Below are 18168 nucleotides of genomic sequence, written 5' to 3' on the forward strand. Positions count from 1 at the left end.
CCTTTCCCAGCATCAGAGTCTTTTCCAGTGAGTCAACTCGTCGCATGAGGTGGCCAAAGTATTGCAGTTTCAGCTTTAGCATCAGTCCCTCCAATGAACATCCAGGATTGATCTCCTTTAGAATGGACTGGTTGGATCTCCTTGCAGTATAAGGGACTCTCAAGAGTCTTCTCCAACACCACAGTTCAAAAGCATCGATTCTTCGGCGATCAGCCTTCTTCACAGTCCAACTCTCACATCCATACATGACAACAGGAAAAACCATTGCCTTGACTAGACGGACCTTGGTTGGCAAAGTAATGTCTCTGCTTTTTAATATACTATCAAGGTTGGTCATAACTTTCCTTCCAAGGAGCAAGCGTCTTTTAATTTCATGGCTGCAATCAGCATCTGCAGTGATTTTGGAGCCCAAAAAAACAAAGTCTGACACTGTTTCCACTGTTTCCCCATCTATTTCCCATGAAGTGATGGGACCAGATGCCATGATCTTTGTTTTCTGAATGTTGAGCTTCAAGCCAACCTTTTCACTCTCCTCTTTCACTTTCATCAAGAGGCTTTTGAGTTCCTCTTCACTTTCTGCCATAAGGGTAGTGTCATCTGCATATCTGAGGTTATTGATATTTCTCCCAGCAATCTTGATTCCAGCTTGTGCTTCTTCCAGCCCAGCGTTCCTCATGATGTACTCTGCATAGAAGTTAAATAAGCAAGGTGACAATATACAACCTTGACGTACACCTTTTCCTATTTGGAACCAGTCTGTTGTTCCATGTCCAGTTCTAACAGTTGCTTCCTGACCTGCATACAGGTTTCTCAAGAGGCAGGTCAGGTGGTCTGGGATTCCCATCTCTTTCAGAATGTTCCACAGTTTATTGTGATCGACACAGTCAAAGGCTTTGGCATAGTCAATGAAGCAGAAATAGATGTTTTTCTGAAACTCTCTTGCTTTCTCCATGATCCAGTGGATGTTGGCAATTTGATCTCTGGTGCCTCTGCCTTTTCTAAAACCTGCTTGAACATCTGGGAGTTCACGGTTTACATACTGCTGAAGCCTGGCTTGGAGAATTTTGAGCATGACTTTACTAGCGTGTGAGATGAGTGCAATTGTCCGGTAGTTTGAGCATTCTTTGGCATTCCCTTTCTTTGGGATTGGAATGAAGACTGACCTCTTCCAGTCCTGTGGCCACTGCTGAGTTTTCCAAATCTGCTGGCATATTGAGTGCAACACTTTCACAGCATCATCTTTCAAGACTTGAAATAGCTCAACTGGAATTCCATCACCTCCACTAGCTTTGTTAGTAGTGATGCTTTCTAAGGCCCACTTGACTTCACATTCCAAGATGTCTGGCTCTAGGTCAGTGATCACGTTATCGTGACTATCTTGGTCGTGAAGATCTTTTTTGTACAGTTCTTCTGTGTATTCCTGCCACCTCTTCTTAATATCTTCTGCTTCTGTTAGGTCCATACCATTTCTGTCCTTTATCGAGCCCATCTTTGCATGAAATGTTCCCTTGGAATCTCTAATTTTCTTGAAGAGGTCTCTTGTTTTTCCTATTCTGTTGTTTTCCTCTATTTCTTTGCATTGATCACTGAGGAAGGCTTTCTTATCTCTCCTTGCTATTCTTTGGAACTCTGCATTCAGATGCTTATATCTTTCCTTTTCTCCTTTGCTTTTCGCCTCTCTTCTTTTCACAGCTATTTGTAAGGCCTCCTCAGACATGATAGCTTAATTTGAGTTACTAGAAAAAAAATGATTTTATCTTGAATTCATCTTTAACCATATTTCAGAAAGAAACAGCATTTTGAAGCCTTTGATTTTCTTTTTTTAATCTTTCATTTATCTAAAGACTTATACCTTTAAATCTCATTTTAAATAGATATAACTTAACTGGGAGAAATACTGAAGGATTCATCAACTTAAAACAAAGTGTAGGGGACTTCCCTGGCAGTCTAGTGGTTGAGACTTCACCTTCCATTGCAGGAGTTGTGGGTTGAATCCCTAGTTGGGGAGCTAAGATCGCATACGTCATGGCCAAAAATATAAAACATAAAACAGAAGCCATATTGTGACAAATGCAGTAAGGACTTTAACAATGGCCCACATCAAAATAAAAATCTAAAAAATAGACTAAAACAAAGTGTAAACATATAGATTATTTACAAATTCAGACCTATGGGGGGGAACCCTAATTAATAGGGTATGCCTTACCTGTATGAAGATATTCTTGGCTATTCAAATGAAAATCTATTTTGAAAAAAGGGTCATTTAAAATTTCATTTATGTTACCTTTTCAAAATATGACAGTTGGATAGGTCAGGGTATGTGTAAAATAGAAAATGAATGAATTTGAATTGAAATATTTATAATATTTTACTAAGAGAGATGAGTGTATGTTTCTAAATAATCCATGAGGCTTTGTACATAATGGCCAATATGAGAACAATGTTTGTAAGACAGAATAATATAGTATACTGGCAAATATTAGAAGGTATAGGTAGGATGCTTTTAATTGTAAATTCCCTGGAACATTATATAGATGCCATATGAAAAAAATGTTAAGGTTTTATTATATATCATTTACTCTTAAATTTAATTACTTAAGCAGGTATAATTTTAAGTATTTTTAACTTTACTCATTTACTATACAATTTCATGAATTTTTTCATATATATATCTTGTCCCTTTTAATTTACATTTCATAACTGACCTGGACTATAAATTGCTGAATTTTTAAAAATAAGTAGGGTTTTTTGTTGCTATTGTTACTGTTGTTGTTGTTTTGGTCTAAGGACTCTAGCTTCTTTTGGAAGAGAATCCTTTATTAACACATAAAAATTGATTTCTTAGCATATATAATCTCTTGAACTTTCAAATTGATCAGATTTCAGTAGATCATTTACAGGATTTCTATTCCTCCAAGATAGTATGAAAAAGATTGGTTAGGAAAAACACCATATTGCCAATATTCTGAAATTGGATGTACAAAGCTCCTTTGTATTAGGCCTACTGAGTGAAGTTCATTAGAGTACTGTTAGTGTTGCCAGGGTTTTAGCTTTTGATTCTATTGGGTCAATTCAGATTGCTCTAAAGATGTAAGCTCTTCACTAACTCTAGAACCTTACTTTTTAAAAGATATGTTGTTTCTGTGGGATGCTGGATTATAAAAAGCGAATTTTAGGATTTGTGCAAATCTGTAGAAATTGAAAATGGAGCATCATTCCAAACATTGAAGATATTGTGCTTTGTGTTGTAACACTTTCTGTAATTGTGTGATACCCATTTTGGATAATAAATTGGCTGAATCAGAGACATTTAAGATTTCTTCTATAGGTAAATATGTTTGAGAGAATATATTTTTAAAACCAAACTAGGAAGCACCAAAGACAACATGAAATGTTATTATTTTCTATTAAACAAAAATAGAAAATATTCTACAACCCAGCTTGTTAAAATGTTGCATATATATATTGCCATGTAGGGAGTCTAAACTGTTATCAATAAATTTATATTTTGTTTCTAACTCATGAATTTAGAATTTTATAAATTAATTCTCACTAATTATTGATAAAATTTATTTAAGATTTTGATTTGCTATGAATTGATGTTTTATGTTAAAAACAGTTGTGCTAAATTCTAATGAAATATATGCCATTTTTGTAAAATATGTCCTTGATACTGGTTCACCTTACTGTCTTGTTAGATTGTCTTCACAGAAAGGCCTCCTTAGGAAATAGTGAAGGAAGATATGATTATATTTTAATGTATCATATATAAAGTCAATTTTGTGTTTAAAATGTCTTTATAGCAATATTTAAAATTTCCTCTGTAACTTATCTCAAATGATTCATCGCTTTTATTTTGTCTTGACAATAAAATAAAACATTCTCTTTTAAAATGTTAATAAGCCATCCGAAAAGTAGGAGTTTATAATTGTGCTTCATTTAAAAAAAATAGTCCTGATAATCTCAATTAAAACACATGCAAGGGATCCTTAATCCATGAAATAGACTTTTCATGTGCATCAACTCAATGTGTATCTTTAGAACAATGCCTCCAAGCTTTTGCTGGCCATCATGGAAAGCAGACATGACAGCGAGAATGCAGAAAGGATTCTTTTCAACATGAGACCCAGAGAACTGGTAAGAAAAGTTTTGAAAGTCATGTCAATAATGTGTAACCTAAAAGGGACAGTGTATAGTATACATGTCAGGGGAAAAGTCTCCTGGCTTTCCATGATCTACCAAGACATGATGGCACATCACGACCTGCCATTACTGATACCTCAGAAGTCTTATGAAAGCAAAGGCCTGTGTGATTTGGGTCCTTATGACTTCATTGGTTTATCCACTCTAAATACTTTTCTTAACCAGCTTGTTACACTTGACTGAACTATCTGCAAATTATTTTTGCCCGCCAAAAACGTTTGCTTTAGTTTGTGTATTAGGATGTATGTGAGGAAGATAAATAAAAATGTTTGTACCCCTCAAAAATTATATTTACACCTCTTTCTGAAAATAAAAGCAAAATAAATATCTTTTGCAGTTGTCTTTAGTGAAACATGACACAGTGTTCAGCCTGGAGAAAACTGCATGGAGACCTGATGGGAAATCCCCGGAGATCATTAGTGTTGTCTTCCTATTGGAGAGGTTATATTTTCCTCCTCACTGTGACATGGGAATTATGAAGAAATATCAGCATGCTTTAACAGCATTGAGTTTCAAAAGCATTGAGAACATTCTCAAACTGCATAGCCAGTCCCCTAATAACTAAGTCCTAGTTATTTGAGTACCCCTGTTGGTGCTATGGGCAACTTTATGAAGGCACTTTTAATGTGTAAGCAGGATAAGTTCATTGATGTGAAAGAACGTTTGCTAAATATTAGAACAAACTGTGGGCCCAGTAGGTGCAGGGAAGGGATAGGGAAGCAATGTGTAATGTTAACAGGAAATATGGAAGGTTAGGAGAAGAGCAGAGAGGCAGGGGGGGTAGGGAAATATGATGTATGAAGGACCTCTTTTGCTCTCTTTAATAGTAAGGAACAGAGTGGGAGAATGCAAATAAAAAGATAAGGTGCAGTTTGATTTAACATATATTTAATGACAGCATAGTATCTGCAAGGCAGTAGGCTAGGAAGAACAAGACACTTCCTCATCCTCATAGTTAAATGCGGGTGGTGAGTTATGTTTTCATTCAACAGCAACTCTGCACAATGGTCCTTTGAAAATATCATTTCCTTTATCTACAACACTATTGTCCCATCATCCACTTCCTCCTTGTGGCCCACCCTCAACCTCCTGCCTGAATTAATGCCCCTGCCCTGTGCTTACTGAGTTCTTCACACTTATTCCTGCTGCAAGCAGGACTGTTATGATGACCTTGCTGACTCTTCCACTGGATGGTAAGCTCCCTGTGGGCAGAAACTCTGTCTTATCCACCATTGGGTCCTCAGGCAGAGGATGGTATCTGTCCAGCACCATGTGTTCTTGTTATTAGTGGACTCTTGATAAATAACGGATGCTTATCAGGGTTCCAAAGTCTCCTAATTCATGGGAACTTTGGCACTGTCAGCTTTCAAAAATCAAAGCCAAAATTTCCAAGGAAAACAGAATTTTGTAGGAAAATAATTCCATAATCATTTAAATGAAGAAGGTTTCCAATGCCATTTTCATTTAGAATTCTTGTATATTTTTCAAGTCTTAGGAGGGATTCCAGTTTTCAATTATACCCCATAAACTAGGCAAATGCATGTTGTTTGTGGCATTTCAAGTCTTGATGTTCCTATTGGTTTTTTGATAGGTGGATGTGATGAAGAATGCCTATAACCAAGGATTGGAATGCGATCGTGGGGATGATGAGGGCGGAGATGATGATGTTTCCCCAAAGGATGTTGGACACAATATCTATATCCTGGCCCATCAGGTATCACATTTTTTTATCTTTGTATTGTTCTGCTAATCTTATCAATCTCATCTTATGTCATGGCTTGCTGTCAATACTTTCAAGATCTGGTCCTTCCATTTATTCAGCCCTTGTGTCCCTTGCTCTGAGTCAAGAGAAGAAAACGCTCCCAGAATGCCTGCTGGTGCCCCTAGGGCTATGGTCAGAGCTGGTCCACAAGAAAACAGTACTTGGTACCAAAAACTGGGCCAGAAGGAGGAGAGAATCCCATGTCAGAGCTTGAGGGATAGGTATCCATGGCAACAGATGGAAGTCTGGAAGCAAGAGGAGAGAGGCTCCTGAGAAGACAGAGAGTGTAAAGGAAGGGATGCATTCAGGTCGAAACAGACTTCTGGTCTCTTTGAATTGTAGCCTGGCGTATTTCCTGCAGAACCTGTAAAGTGACAGGCTCTGTTCTTTTACCGGACTTCTAAAAAATATGAAGCTAAATTCACATTCTTTCAAAGGAAAACGATTTCTATTTTGTGTTAGTATGAAAACGGGTGCTTGATTAGTGTTATTTGACACATTTAGTTCTTTTAACCTGAAGATCCACTTTAAACTTTCATCTTATAATGCAGAGTTGTTTTAGAAGTTAAAAAATTGAGATATACATATGTCCATTTGATTTTATCTATATCAATTCAGTTCAGTTGTTTAGTTGTGTCCGACTGTTTGCAGCCCCATGGACTGCAGCATGCCAGGCTTCCCTGTCCATCACCAGCTCCCAGAGTTGGCTCAAACTCATGTTCATTGAGTCAGTGATGCCATCCAACCATCTCATTCTCTGTCGTCCCCTTTTCCTCCTGCCTTCAATCTTTCCCAGCGTCAGGGTCTTTTCCAAGGAGTTAGTTCTTCACATCATATAGTGATTATCTATATAGCTCTCACTTTTTTACAGAATAAAGTCTAAAGTTCTAGACTCTCTTGCTAGTCATTTTCCCCTATTGACAATCTCTACCTTTTCCTGCTTCCCTGTATATCTTATCAGGTAACTGAACAAACATTGGTAGATATAAGTAAGACTGAATAGATTAACTTTCTATTTTTAAAAATTTTCCAGTTTTATTGAGATGTAATAGACATACAGCACTGTGTATGTAAAATTTTCCTCTTTAGATGATTCTTACCCATCTCTGTCCTTATACATAACTGCCTAATGTATGTAACCTTGAGTATAATTTTTACAAAAAATTCAGAAAGGAGTCAAATTCTAAAAGATATTAGTACAAGAAGCTGTGATAATTTTGTAGTATAGTTGCACCATTGAGAAGATTTTTAGGTCTCTTAGAGTATGTTCTCAGCCATGTCCAACTCTTGCAACCCTATGGACTGTAGTCCATCAAGCTTCTCTGTTGGTGGGATTTTTCAGGCAAGAATACTGTAGTGGGTTGCTGTTCCCTTCTCCAGAGGATCTTTCCAACCCAGGGATCAAACCAGCATCACATCTCCTGCATTGTTGGTGGATTCTTTACCTGCTGAGCCATGAGGGAACCTTCTCACAGTATAGCAAAATACATATATCGAACAGAAAAGGTCAGGGCAAATGAGTTATAGCTAGGAAGATGAGAGAATTTTAAGTATTGAGGAACTGAAAGCTAAGATGAAGAGATACACCGAAGAAAGTAGAACACAGAGATTTAAGATGCAGAAGAGGTATTAGTTTTAGAGAGGAAGAAACTGGGTGGCAGCAATTGAGTCAAGCCAGAGAAGGACTGTCCAGAGATTGAATGAGAGTAGAGAGGGAAAAACAAGTCCCAAACTGAGACGTAAAATCATACTGGCTTCTACAACAAAGATAGAAATAGAGTGACACAGCACGTGAACATGAGCAAGAAGTTATTTCAGAAGCTGCAGCATTGTGGAAGGAAAACAACGAAAACAGAGAAGAGCAGAGTGAGCAGTAATCAGTTTTAGAAGGAAGTCAGGGAGTACAGCCACCCATCGTGTTCTTTCGACTGAAAGCTAGTCTCGCTCTGCCTGGAAAGGTTATTCTGCTGCCTGAGAAAGCAGCTACATGAGCAAGATGTAACCATGTGTCTTTCAAGTTGGAAGTGAACAACCTGACCAGCCAAGTTGGCCCTGAGACAAATAAAAGAGTAGATGTTTGAGCCAGATTACCTCAAACCCATGGAGAAGACATTTAAAAATGCAATCTCATGTTACCAGTTATGAGTGACAATAAAAATATTGTCAGGAAAGACCCATGTTGGGTCAGTTCAGTTTTAAGCAGATTAAATACAAGAGCAGAGATTAGGTTTTGTTTGTTTGTTGGCCATGCCACATGACATGTGGGATCTCAGTTCCCTAACCCAGGAATCAAACCTGTGTCGCCTGCATTGGAGCTCAGAGTTCTAACCACTGGACTGCCAGGGAAGTCCCAAGAATACAGACTTTTAAGACAAGTTAAGGTGAATGTTGGCAAGGCACTCCAGTACTCTTGCCTGGAAAATCCCATGGATGGAGGAGCCTGGTGGGCTGCAGTCCATGGGGTCGCTAGGGGTCGGACACGACTGAGCGACTTCACTTTAACTTTTCACTTTCACACATTGGAGAAGGAAATGGCAACCCACTCCAGTGTTCTTGCCTGGAGAATCCCAGGGACAGGGGAGCCTGGTGGACTTCCATCTATGGGGTCACACAGAGTCGGACACGACTGAAGTGACTTAGCAGCAGCAGCAGCAGCAGCAGCAAGGTGAATATTGAAAAGAGTGGAGAATAAGAATAAAGAATACTCTTAGATTGAAAGATAATGATTTAAATTATGAAAGAAGTTAAAAATGAAGACAGCATAATGTCAGTGATTTTGATGGATTTGAGTTTATGAAAGTGCTTAGAAACAGATTCAATGATGATGGTGGACTTGTCCAACGAGTGGGAATTCAGACTACCTGTTAAAAAAAGTAAAGAAGAGCTAAAAACTGCTTACTGAAACAAAGAGATAATGGATATGAAAATGGCCTGAATGGATATCTAGAGGTTTCTGAATCTCCCCCAAACCAAAATGTTAGAAAAGCAGTAGTATGCAGAGCTGCGATGGTATAATATATAGGCATATAAATAAAACCAGACTTCAGGAAGAGGGAGAATGTCAGACTAAGTGAGAGAAGGAGATCTGGAATCCTTAAGGCCTTGTGATTAAATTGTAAGAGTGTAAACATGAAACAGGAGTCCACAGGAGTCTAGGACAGGAACGCAAGATGTATGGAACAGTGTATGTAACCAACAGGGTAGTTGAGCTACGGTCTGCTCACTTTCTTACAATGACACAGGAAGTCGCTCCCTTGCCACTTTATACCTGTGTGCTCTAGGGGGTGGCTCCTCCCACTAGTTTTATTGAAAAGTTCAGTTTTCACTCAGAAGAGAGCCAGCCCGTGCTCTTTTGATCTTTCCTCAAGTGACTTCCTTGGCCTTCTCTAGGCCAGGATATTGTACTGGTTTCTTAGGAGGCAGAGATGGTTGCTGAGTTCCTTCCTTATGAATCTGTTGTCCAAATAGCCTCCACACTGAGGCACAAATGCCAGAGACAGTGGTTGTAAGCCTTGCTTCAGAAGTAGCCACGTAGCTGTGCTCCAAGAGCTTTCTGGGGTCCAGGTTTGGCTGTATCCATTGTGAATGTGGAGTTAGCTGGCTCTGTTGTGCTGATGACCGTGCAGATTGGTTTCTGCCTTTGCACAGTTCAGTAATTCCAAAACTGAGGTTCAACTTCCTCCTTGTTTTACTATAATCATCGTTTGCACAGACAGTCTATTTTGGTGCCCTCAGACTTTCAATTTTTGTTGTTATTCTTTTCATGGTAGTTGGGTAGTTCTGCTTTTTCTACCATGACATCCTTTTTGGCCCTTCCTGTGGGTTGGTGTTACGAGAAACAAATAATGCTTCTTGTAAGTGTCTTGTCTGATCTACATAGAACTATCAATACCTGAAAAAGGGAATTTCTTAAGTTCTGATACCATAGTGTCATGCAGAGTAATTTCCTTAAAATTCAGCTATGTGTCCTTTTACATTTTCTGTCCTTCATATGCTCTTCTCATGCATCTCTGCCTCCTGTCTCTGCTCTAGCTTTGGTCTTTTATATTCTACTTTCTTCCTATTCCTTCTCTTTATTCCTGTCTTTCTATAAAACGGGCATTGTGTGAAATCTAGAACAATGTTCAGTACTTTAGATAAGTTTAACATATATGAAATCCTATTGTTTCTTTAGGGCTTCCTTGGTGATTCAGATGGTAAAGAGTCCGCCTGCCATGTAGGAGACCTGGGTTCGATTCCTGGGTTGGGAAGATCCCCTGGAGAAAGGAATGGCTACCCACTCCAGTATTCTTGCCTAAAAAAAATATCCCACAGACAGAGGAGCCTGGAGGGCTACAGTCCATGGGGTCAGACATGACTGAGCGACTAACACACACACATTGTTTCTTTGATTCCATGTGGCAGTTCTGTTTTTATGAGACTTTATTTTATGTTAATTTTATTTTCTTCCCCAGTTTTATTAAGATATAGTTGACACGTAATATTGTGTAAGTTTAAGGTGTGAAGTATGTTGATTTGATACATTAGTTATACCCAGTTTAGTCACATGATTGCTATTTTTCTTTTGTGTTGAGAACATTTAAGATCAACTCTTTGCAGCTTTCAGGTTTATGATACAATATCACTACCTCTAATGACTGGGCTATACATTAGATCCTCAGAATTCGTTAATCTTTCAACTGGGAGTCTGACTCCCATACCTCCCTTTTCCCCCACCTTCCAAACCCTGGTAAACACCACTCTATCTCTGCTTCTCTGAGTTTGTCATTGTTAGATTCCACATATAAGTGGTCTCATGCAGCATTAGTCCTTTTCTATCTTACTTATTTCATTGAACATTGTGCTCTCAGGGTTCATCCCGGTTGTTGCAAACAGAAAGATCTCCTTCTTCCTCATGGTTGAATAAGATTCCATTGTAAATCTATATTGGATCTTCTTTATCCATTCATTGATTGAAAGACACCTACATTGCTTCCATGTCTTGGCTGTTGTGAATAACGCTGCAGTGAACATGTGAGACCATTTATTTCAGTACCTACTAGAATTGAGAAGCTTATGGAGAAATGTGAAATGTTATGTGCCTTGCAGGATTCGGAGAAGTATTAGATAGCTTGCCTGTGGAGAGCAAAAATAACTCCTGGCTCTTAACGCAAGGAAGAATGGATCATTTTAATTGGATATATGAAATTATTTTAAAATATAAACTTTAAATTTTTTCATCATCATTTCCCCCTTATCATTAAATAGTCTTTGAAAACACAGTTTTAATGTCTGCCTAATTGTTCACCATTTTATTGCACCATAATTTATTTAATCACTTTTTATTGTTAGCCATTTAGGCTTCTAATGTTTTTGATAATATAAATTATGCTGTGATTAACATCCTCATACATTAATGTTTGCCTGCTGCACTATTTCCCTAGGATAAATTCCAAGGTGTTTAATTACTAGGTTTCATGGTAGTAACTATTTTATGGTTCTTGTTGCACATTATAAAATTGTTTTTCACCATGTGATGGTAATCAACTTACTGAATCCTAAAATTATTACCATTTGGATAAAGATTCACCAAGCTGAACAGTGTTAGGAACACAGTGACCACTCAGCACACGTTTGTGGAATAACTTAATGAGGGAGATGAAAAGGAATTCCATTTTAATCCACATCCTTTGGATTCCTAATAAAATGCATTATCTTTTAATATCTTATTTGGTCTTTTTTATTTATTCTATGAATTGCTTGAAAATGTGTCTGTCCATTCTTCAGTTGGGTTTCATTTTTTTCTCTGTGAATTTTAATTAGGGTCAACAAATCTTACTCATAGTAGTTACATCTACTCCATCTTAGTTCATTTGCTTTCTAATATTTTAATGATAATTTTTTCCAATACCTTGATATCTTTAAACACCTAGATTCTCTTCTGGTATCTAGGAAATTCAGTTTTTGCTTTTAATTGTTTAATTTTTCCATGTCAGAATGCACGAATAATATAAAGGTACATTTTTGTACTAATTTGTCTGTAAAGACATAGTCCAAGGCTTAGTAGTAACAGCAGTCCAGGAGGGCAGGGTTTCCAATAATTACGTGACTGTGATGTATGTAGGACATTGGAGACCAGGGCCAAAACCCAAACCACCTTCAGGGCCAAGCAAAAATGGGTGATGTGGGGGCAGGTGAGGCTGGGACTATCTGGTGATCTGGTAAGCTGTTACTTACCTCTGTTGACTTTCCAACTGGGATTACAGGCACTAAATTTCCTCTTCCTCCACTATTTCAAAATGTCTGAATTTTTAAATTTAAAAAATTGTGAAATCTAATTTTAAAAAATTGACAACTCATTCAAAATTTTTAAAAACATCAAGCATGCCAACCAAAATTTACCAGCAGGCAGAAAGCAACTTATGAACCACAGTTTGCCACTTGTGGATTTGTTTAGTCGCTGCTGCTGCTACTGCTGCTAAGTCACTTCAGTCGTGTCCGACTCTGTGTGACCCCATAGACGGAAGCCCACCAGGCTCCCCCTTCCCTGGGATTCTCCAGGCAAGAACAATGGAGTGGGTTGCCATTTCCTTCTCCAATGTGTGAAAGTGAAAAGTGAAAGTGAAGTCGCTCAGTTGTGTCCGACCCTTAGCGACCCCACGGACTGCAGCCTACCAGGCTTCTCCATCCATGGGATTTTCTAGGCAAGAGTACTGGAGTGGCTTGCCATTGCCTTCTCCACTAAGTCGTGTCAAACTCTTTGACCCCATGAACTGCAGCCTGCCAGGCTCCTCTGTCCATGGAGTTTTCCCTGTAAGAATACTGGAATGGGTTGTCACTTCCTTCTCCAGGAGATCTTCCTGGCCCAAGGACCAAATCCACATCTCCTGCATTAGCAGGTGGATTCTTTACCACTGAGCCACCAAGGAAACCCACTTGTGGACTAAGGGATCTAAATTTCTCATTCACTTTTTATTCAATTGTGTGGACTTTTTGAGTGCTTTACCAGATGTCAGGCACTGTACTAGATACTAGGAATACAGCAGTGAGGGAAAGCAGCAAGAAATCAGCTCTCAGGGGACTTAGATTCTGATTAGGAGCAGCGATGAGTAGACAAACCAGAGAGAGCAGAGAGTCATACAGGCTATGCAGTGAATGAGAAGAGGGTGGGATGAAAGACACTCAGGAGGTCTATTGCAGAATGACTGATCAGGAGAGTTTTCTCTAGGGAGGTGAAATTGAAGCTAGATCTAGGTGAAAAAAAGCAGAAGTCAGCAGTATGTAATGGGGCAGTGTCGGGGAGCATCCCAGAGATGTCTGGAAAGTGGCAATAAGCTTGGCATGTTCCCAGCAGTAGAAGACCAGTGTAGCTGGACCCTCAACCAGCTCCCAGTGCTTAAACACTATACTGATTACAGACACTGCAGCTGAGGCTCAGTTGTTATAAGATTATCATTCAGGAACATTTATTGATTAAGCACCTCTTTTTGGGGGGCTTTGCTGGATCTTCATTGCTCTGTGGACCCTTCTTTAGTGGCAGTGAGCAGGGGCTACGCTTGGTTGCAGCGCACGGACTTATTGTGGTGGCTTCTCTTATTGCAGAGCACAGGCTGTAGGTTGCACGGGCTTCAGTAGTTGTGGCATGTGGACTTAGTTGCCCTGCAGCATGTGGGATCTTCATGGACCAGAGATCAAACCTGTGTCCCCTGCATTGGCAGGCAGATTCTTAACTACCACCACGGGCATCCCTTGGCCTTGCTTTTTCCCTCCTACTGAACATCTCTTATATCAGGCATCGTTTTAGTTGCTAAGATAGAACATGAATACAGTTGCCATCAAAAAGCTCACAGTTAAGTGTGTGTTGGATGAGGGGAAAGCTAAGTTGCTTCAGTTGTCTCTGACTCTGTGTGACCCTATGAATCGCAGCCCACCAAGCTCCTCTGTCCACGGGATTCTGCAGGAAAGAATACTGGAGTGGGTTGCCATGCCCTCCTCCAGGGGATCTTCCCAACCCAGGGATCGAACTTGTATCTTTTACATCTACCTACATTGGCAGGCAGGTTCTTTACCACTAGCTCCACCTGGGAAGCCCTGGAGTGGAGAGAGGGAGACAGATAAATTATGATAATCTAACATACTTTTGTTAAAATGGAGGTATGTACAAGACACTCTTCTCTTAAGTCAGGAGAGAATTCATGGAAGTGACACTTGAACTGAATCTTGAAAAATAGGGGAATTGGGGAGAACATTCCAGGCAGAGGCAACAACTTCTGCAAAAGTACACCATAGACATTTTAGAGAAAGGAACTCCTTTGGGGAATATTGGTAAGGATTTGGTATGGTATCTACTTATGGCTTTATTTGAAATGAATTACAATAATCTGAATTGAGTCAACACCTTTCATAACTGTAACGACCCTGATTGTAAGCATTTAACAGATGTTGCTTGATTGAGTGAATGAATGAATAGGACATGATATACTCGAAAACTTCAATATTTTTATCATAAATATTATAATTGAAAACAAAGATGTTTTCCTGTTCTCATTACCACAATCAAAATTAATGGTATTTGCCCCCACTGGAGTATAACTCCTGTGCACAAACAATTATTGTTTCTGTTCCTGTGCTAGCATTGTACCTAGCTATAGTAGATACTCAACAAGAGTTTGGGAGAATAATGTTTTATAAGAATTCACGCATGCCGATAGTGTTTTTATATAATCCAGGTACTCTAAGATTTATAGAATCCTGCAAAATTGACTTTCGCATTCTCACAGTCAAGGATATTACTCAACTGCTGTGAACTTTCTTTTTAATTTTGTAGTTTATTCTTTACCAGTTATGTCGGCAAATTCTGCATAGACAGGACCCTATAATATCTTCCCTCATATCAGGAACTTTTCTTACTTTCATTCAGGATACCATCTTTCCTCTGAACTAGCAAAATATCTCTTCTTGTTTTTAAAATTCATTTAGTATTACCTTAGTTCCTCTGAAGCTCAAATTGAAACCTAGTTACCCATTTCCAATCAACAGTGGTCTTTGTTTTGAGTTCTGTTATGTCCACCTCCCCCAAATGGCTTACATTCTTTCTCACTAGCTTATGCTGTGTATAATTCTAGAATTGTTCTTTATTTCATGTATGTATGTCTTGGCTACATAATTAGTAGTAGATTCACAAAATCTGGGCACCCATGAAGCCTCATTTAAAAACATTTTTTCTTGAAGCAAACTATCTCAGGGAAAAATGCTTAGGTATTTAACCCCTCAGATAGGCTCCTGCATATCTTTCAACAAGCACCAAAGAATCTTTGGATTACTGCCATTCATAGGACCTCTTAGAGTCCTGGTTAGTGGGAGCAGTAAAAAGAAAAAAATGTAGTCCAGGAAGTGCATTGTAATTGGAGTTCTAATTGTTAGTTTGGTGTAAGAATCATCAGGTCAAGTTCAGTGGAAGCAATTATTTCTCTCCTTAACATTGCATGGTTGGTAGACTTATATTCATTTCTGAGTGACATTATTAGAGCATCAATCTGAATTCTAGGAATGTAGAAGCCCTTTGTTGTATCTTCGGCCCCTCTTTAAATTTTTATTATTATTATTATTATGCACCTGTTTTTTGGCTGTGTTGTTTTCATTGGGCTTCCTTGGTGGCTCAGACAGTAAAGTGTCTGCCTGCAATGCAGGAGACCTGGGTTTGACCCTGGGACAGGAAGATTTCCTGGAGAAGGGAATGGCAACCCACTTCAGTATCCTTGCCTAGAGAATTAGGTGGACAGAGGAGTCTGGCGGGCTTCAGTCCATGGGGTGGCAAGCTTTTCTCTAGTTGCGGCAAGCATCACTATTTAATTGTGATGTGTGGCCTTCTCACTGCAGTGGCTTCTCTTATTTTGGAGCACGGGATCTAGGGCACATGGACTTCAGTAGTTGTGGCACATGGGCTCAGTATTTGTGGCTCCCGGGCTCTCAAGCACAGGCTCAAATGCTGTGGCACACGGGCATAGCTGCTCTGCAGCACATGGGATCCTTCTGGATCAGGAATCAAACCTGCATCTCCTGCACTGGTAGGCGGATTCTTTCCCTCTGAGCTACCAGGGAAGCCCTCTTTGGCTCCTCTTTAGGTCTGCTCTGATTTCAACTATATTCTTGAATTCAAGGTCTATTAGTAGAGCTAGAGATACCAGGCAGGGCTGTTTCTATATATTTTTTCTCCCTGCAGGGAAATACATACATCCCCTAGCATATTTTAACCTTTGAGTTGTTACCTTGTCCCCAGGCAAAGCCAGTATCTTTTTTTCCCTTCAGGGGTGAGAGGATGGTAGGATCTGCCATCCTGTTTCAAGGACCAGGGTGCTTTCTGTCATGCTGATGGAATTTGTTATTAATTTGTTATTAAAGAGTTGTTATTGCTCATTAATCTGTTTTTTTTTCCCTTAAAATTCTAATCTCACAGCTTGAGTTATATTCATTTTAAGGGATATACATATACATAACTCTAAGTAGCTAAATTTTAATTTATACCAAAGTCATATGAAATGTATATATTGCTCAGATTACTTAAAATGTTTTCCCTAGAGACCTAGGCTGCTTCACCTCTCTGCGACTTCTATTTTCTTATGCTAATATGTAGTCATCAGTGTTGCTTCATTTTATTCATAGAAATAGAAGAATGGGCCTGTAATTGGATATATGACTTCCATCCTTAATATCGTTGAAGGATTTTAACTAACTTAATAATTACTTCATCTTTATTATTGCTTGTAGTACTGAGAGCAGAAAACACGGCTGGGTTTTCAACTCACAGTCATATGTTGTCTAGAATATGGTTCATTTCAGTTCAGTTCAGTCGCTCAGTCGTGTCCGACTCTCCGCGACCCCATGAATCACAGCACGCCAGGCCTCCCTGTCCATCACCAACTCCCGGAGTTCACTCAAACTCATGTCCACAGAGTCGGTGATGCCATCCAGCCATCTCATTCTCTGTCGTCCCCTTCTCCTCCCGCCCCCAACCTTTCCCAGCATCAGAGTCTTTTCCAGTGAGTCAACTCGTCGCATGAGGTGGCCAAAGTATTGGAGTATCAGCGTTAGCATCAGTCCTTCAAATGATGGTACAAACTGCTTAACTCATATTCACCCTGAACTCTGTGTTCTCTGCATTAGCTGATTACGTCACTCAACTTCTCTGACTTCAACTTTCTCGGGGTGGAGGGGGGCGAAACATGAGTGTCCATGAGTTATGTTTGCAAAGCAAACTTCCAGAGATTTATTGGACACTAACTAGAGAGTAGTTGGACCGTAATGACTCTTTTACTAAGGTAGATTACGTTTTAAGTAATGTAACAAAGGAACTAACTGGACAGAAAGGAGATCAAACAAGTCCATCCTAAAGAAAATCAACCCTGAATATTCATTGGAAGGACTGATGCTGAAGCTGAAGCTCCAGTGTTTTGGCCACCTGATGCAAAGGGCCGACTCATTAGAAAAGACCCTAATGCTGGGAAAGATTGAGGGCAGGAGGAGAAGAGGGTGACCGAGGATGAGATGGTTGCATGGCATCATCAACTCAATGGACATGAGTTTGAGCAAACTCTGGGAGATGGTGAAGGACAGGGAAACCAGGCATGCTGCAGTCCATGGAATCGCAGAGTTCAGACTTAGCATCTGAACAAGAACAACAAAACTCACCAGCTGCTAGATATTTATGTATTTATTTTTACCTTACCTACTTATAAAAGAAATTTGAGGTTGAATAAGAAATGCACTTGTGTAATTAGACTGTTAGAATACAAGATCAAAAGGCTTGAAAAGGAAAAGAATTGAAATATGCTAAGTATCTTACCCAATATCCTTCTTGTTTATCAGTGGTAGCGCTGAGCTTCTTGGTAATAACCAAGAGTGAAAAATAATGGGCAACACAAGTCATATCTATACTATTAATTTATGACCAACTTATTACCGTTATTTAATTCTAAAGGAAACATATACAAAGGCAGAAGACAGCATGGTAATCAATGTTTTCTAAACTGCTTTGCAGAACACACCAGGAAAAAAAATGAACATAGCTGTTTTTGGTCTTCAGGAATAAATAATGATCTATATTTTTGAGTTGTAATCGAATTGAATATAAATAAATATGAAGCGTATATGACAGTCATTCTGAAAATAGGTATGTAAGGTCACTTCATAGAGAGACTTTCATATTGTAGAAACTTTCCAATATG

The 18168-nt window shown here is 39.1% G+C and overlaps 1 protein-coding gene across 5 annotated transcripts in view; it reads left to right on the forward strand.

Annotated features, from left to right (window-relative positions):
• Positions 1 to 18168, forward strand: part of ITPR2 (inositol 1,4,5-trisphosphate receptor type 2) — a 639393-nt gene that overhangs the window by 445116 nt on the left and 176109 nt on the right. For all 5 annotated transcript variants that reach the window (XM_055395002.2, XM_055395004.2, XM_088837263.1 and 2 more), the window contains 2 exons: positions 4042 to 4137; positions 5795 to 5917. In XM_055395002.2, the coding sequence (XP_055250977.1) occupies positions 4042 to 4137; positions 5795 to 5917 (219 nt within the window). The remainder of the gene's footprint in view (positions 1 to 4041; positions 4138 to 5794; positions 5918 to 18168) is intronic.

This window comes from Moschus berezovskii, chromosome 6 (genome assembly GCF_049115385.1).
Source record: "Moschus berezovskii isolate FMDL1 chromosome 6, NW_MosBer_1.0, whole genome shotgun sequence".
Lineage (NCBI taxonomy): Eukaryota > Metazoa > Chordata > Mammalia > Artiodactyla > Moschidae > Moschus > Moschus berezovskii.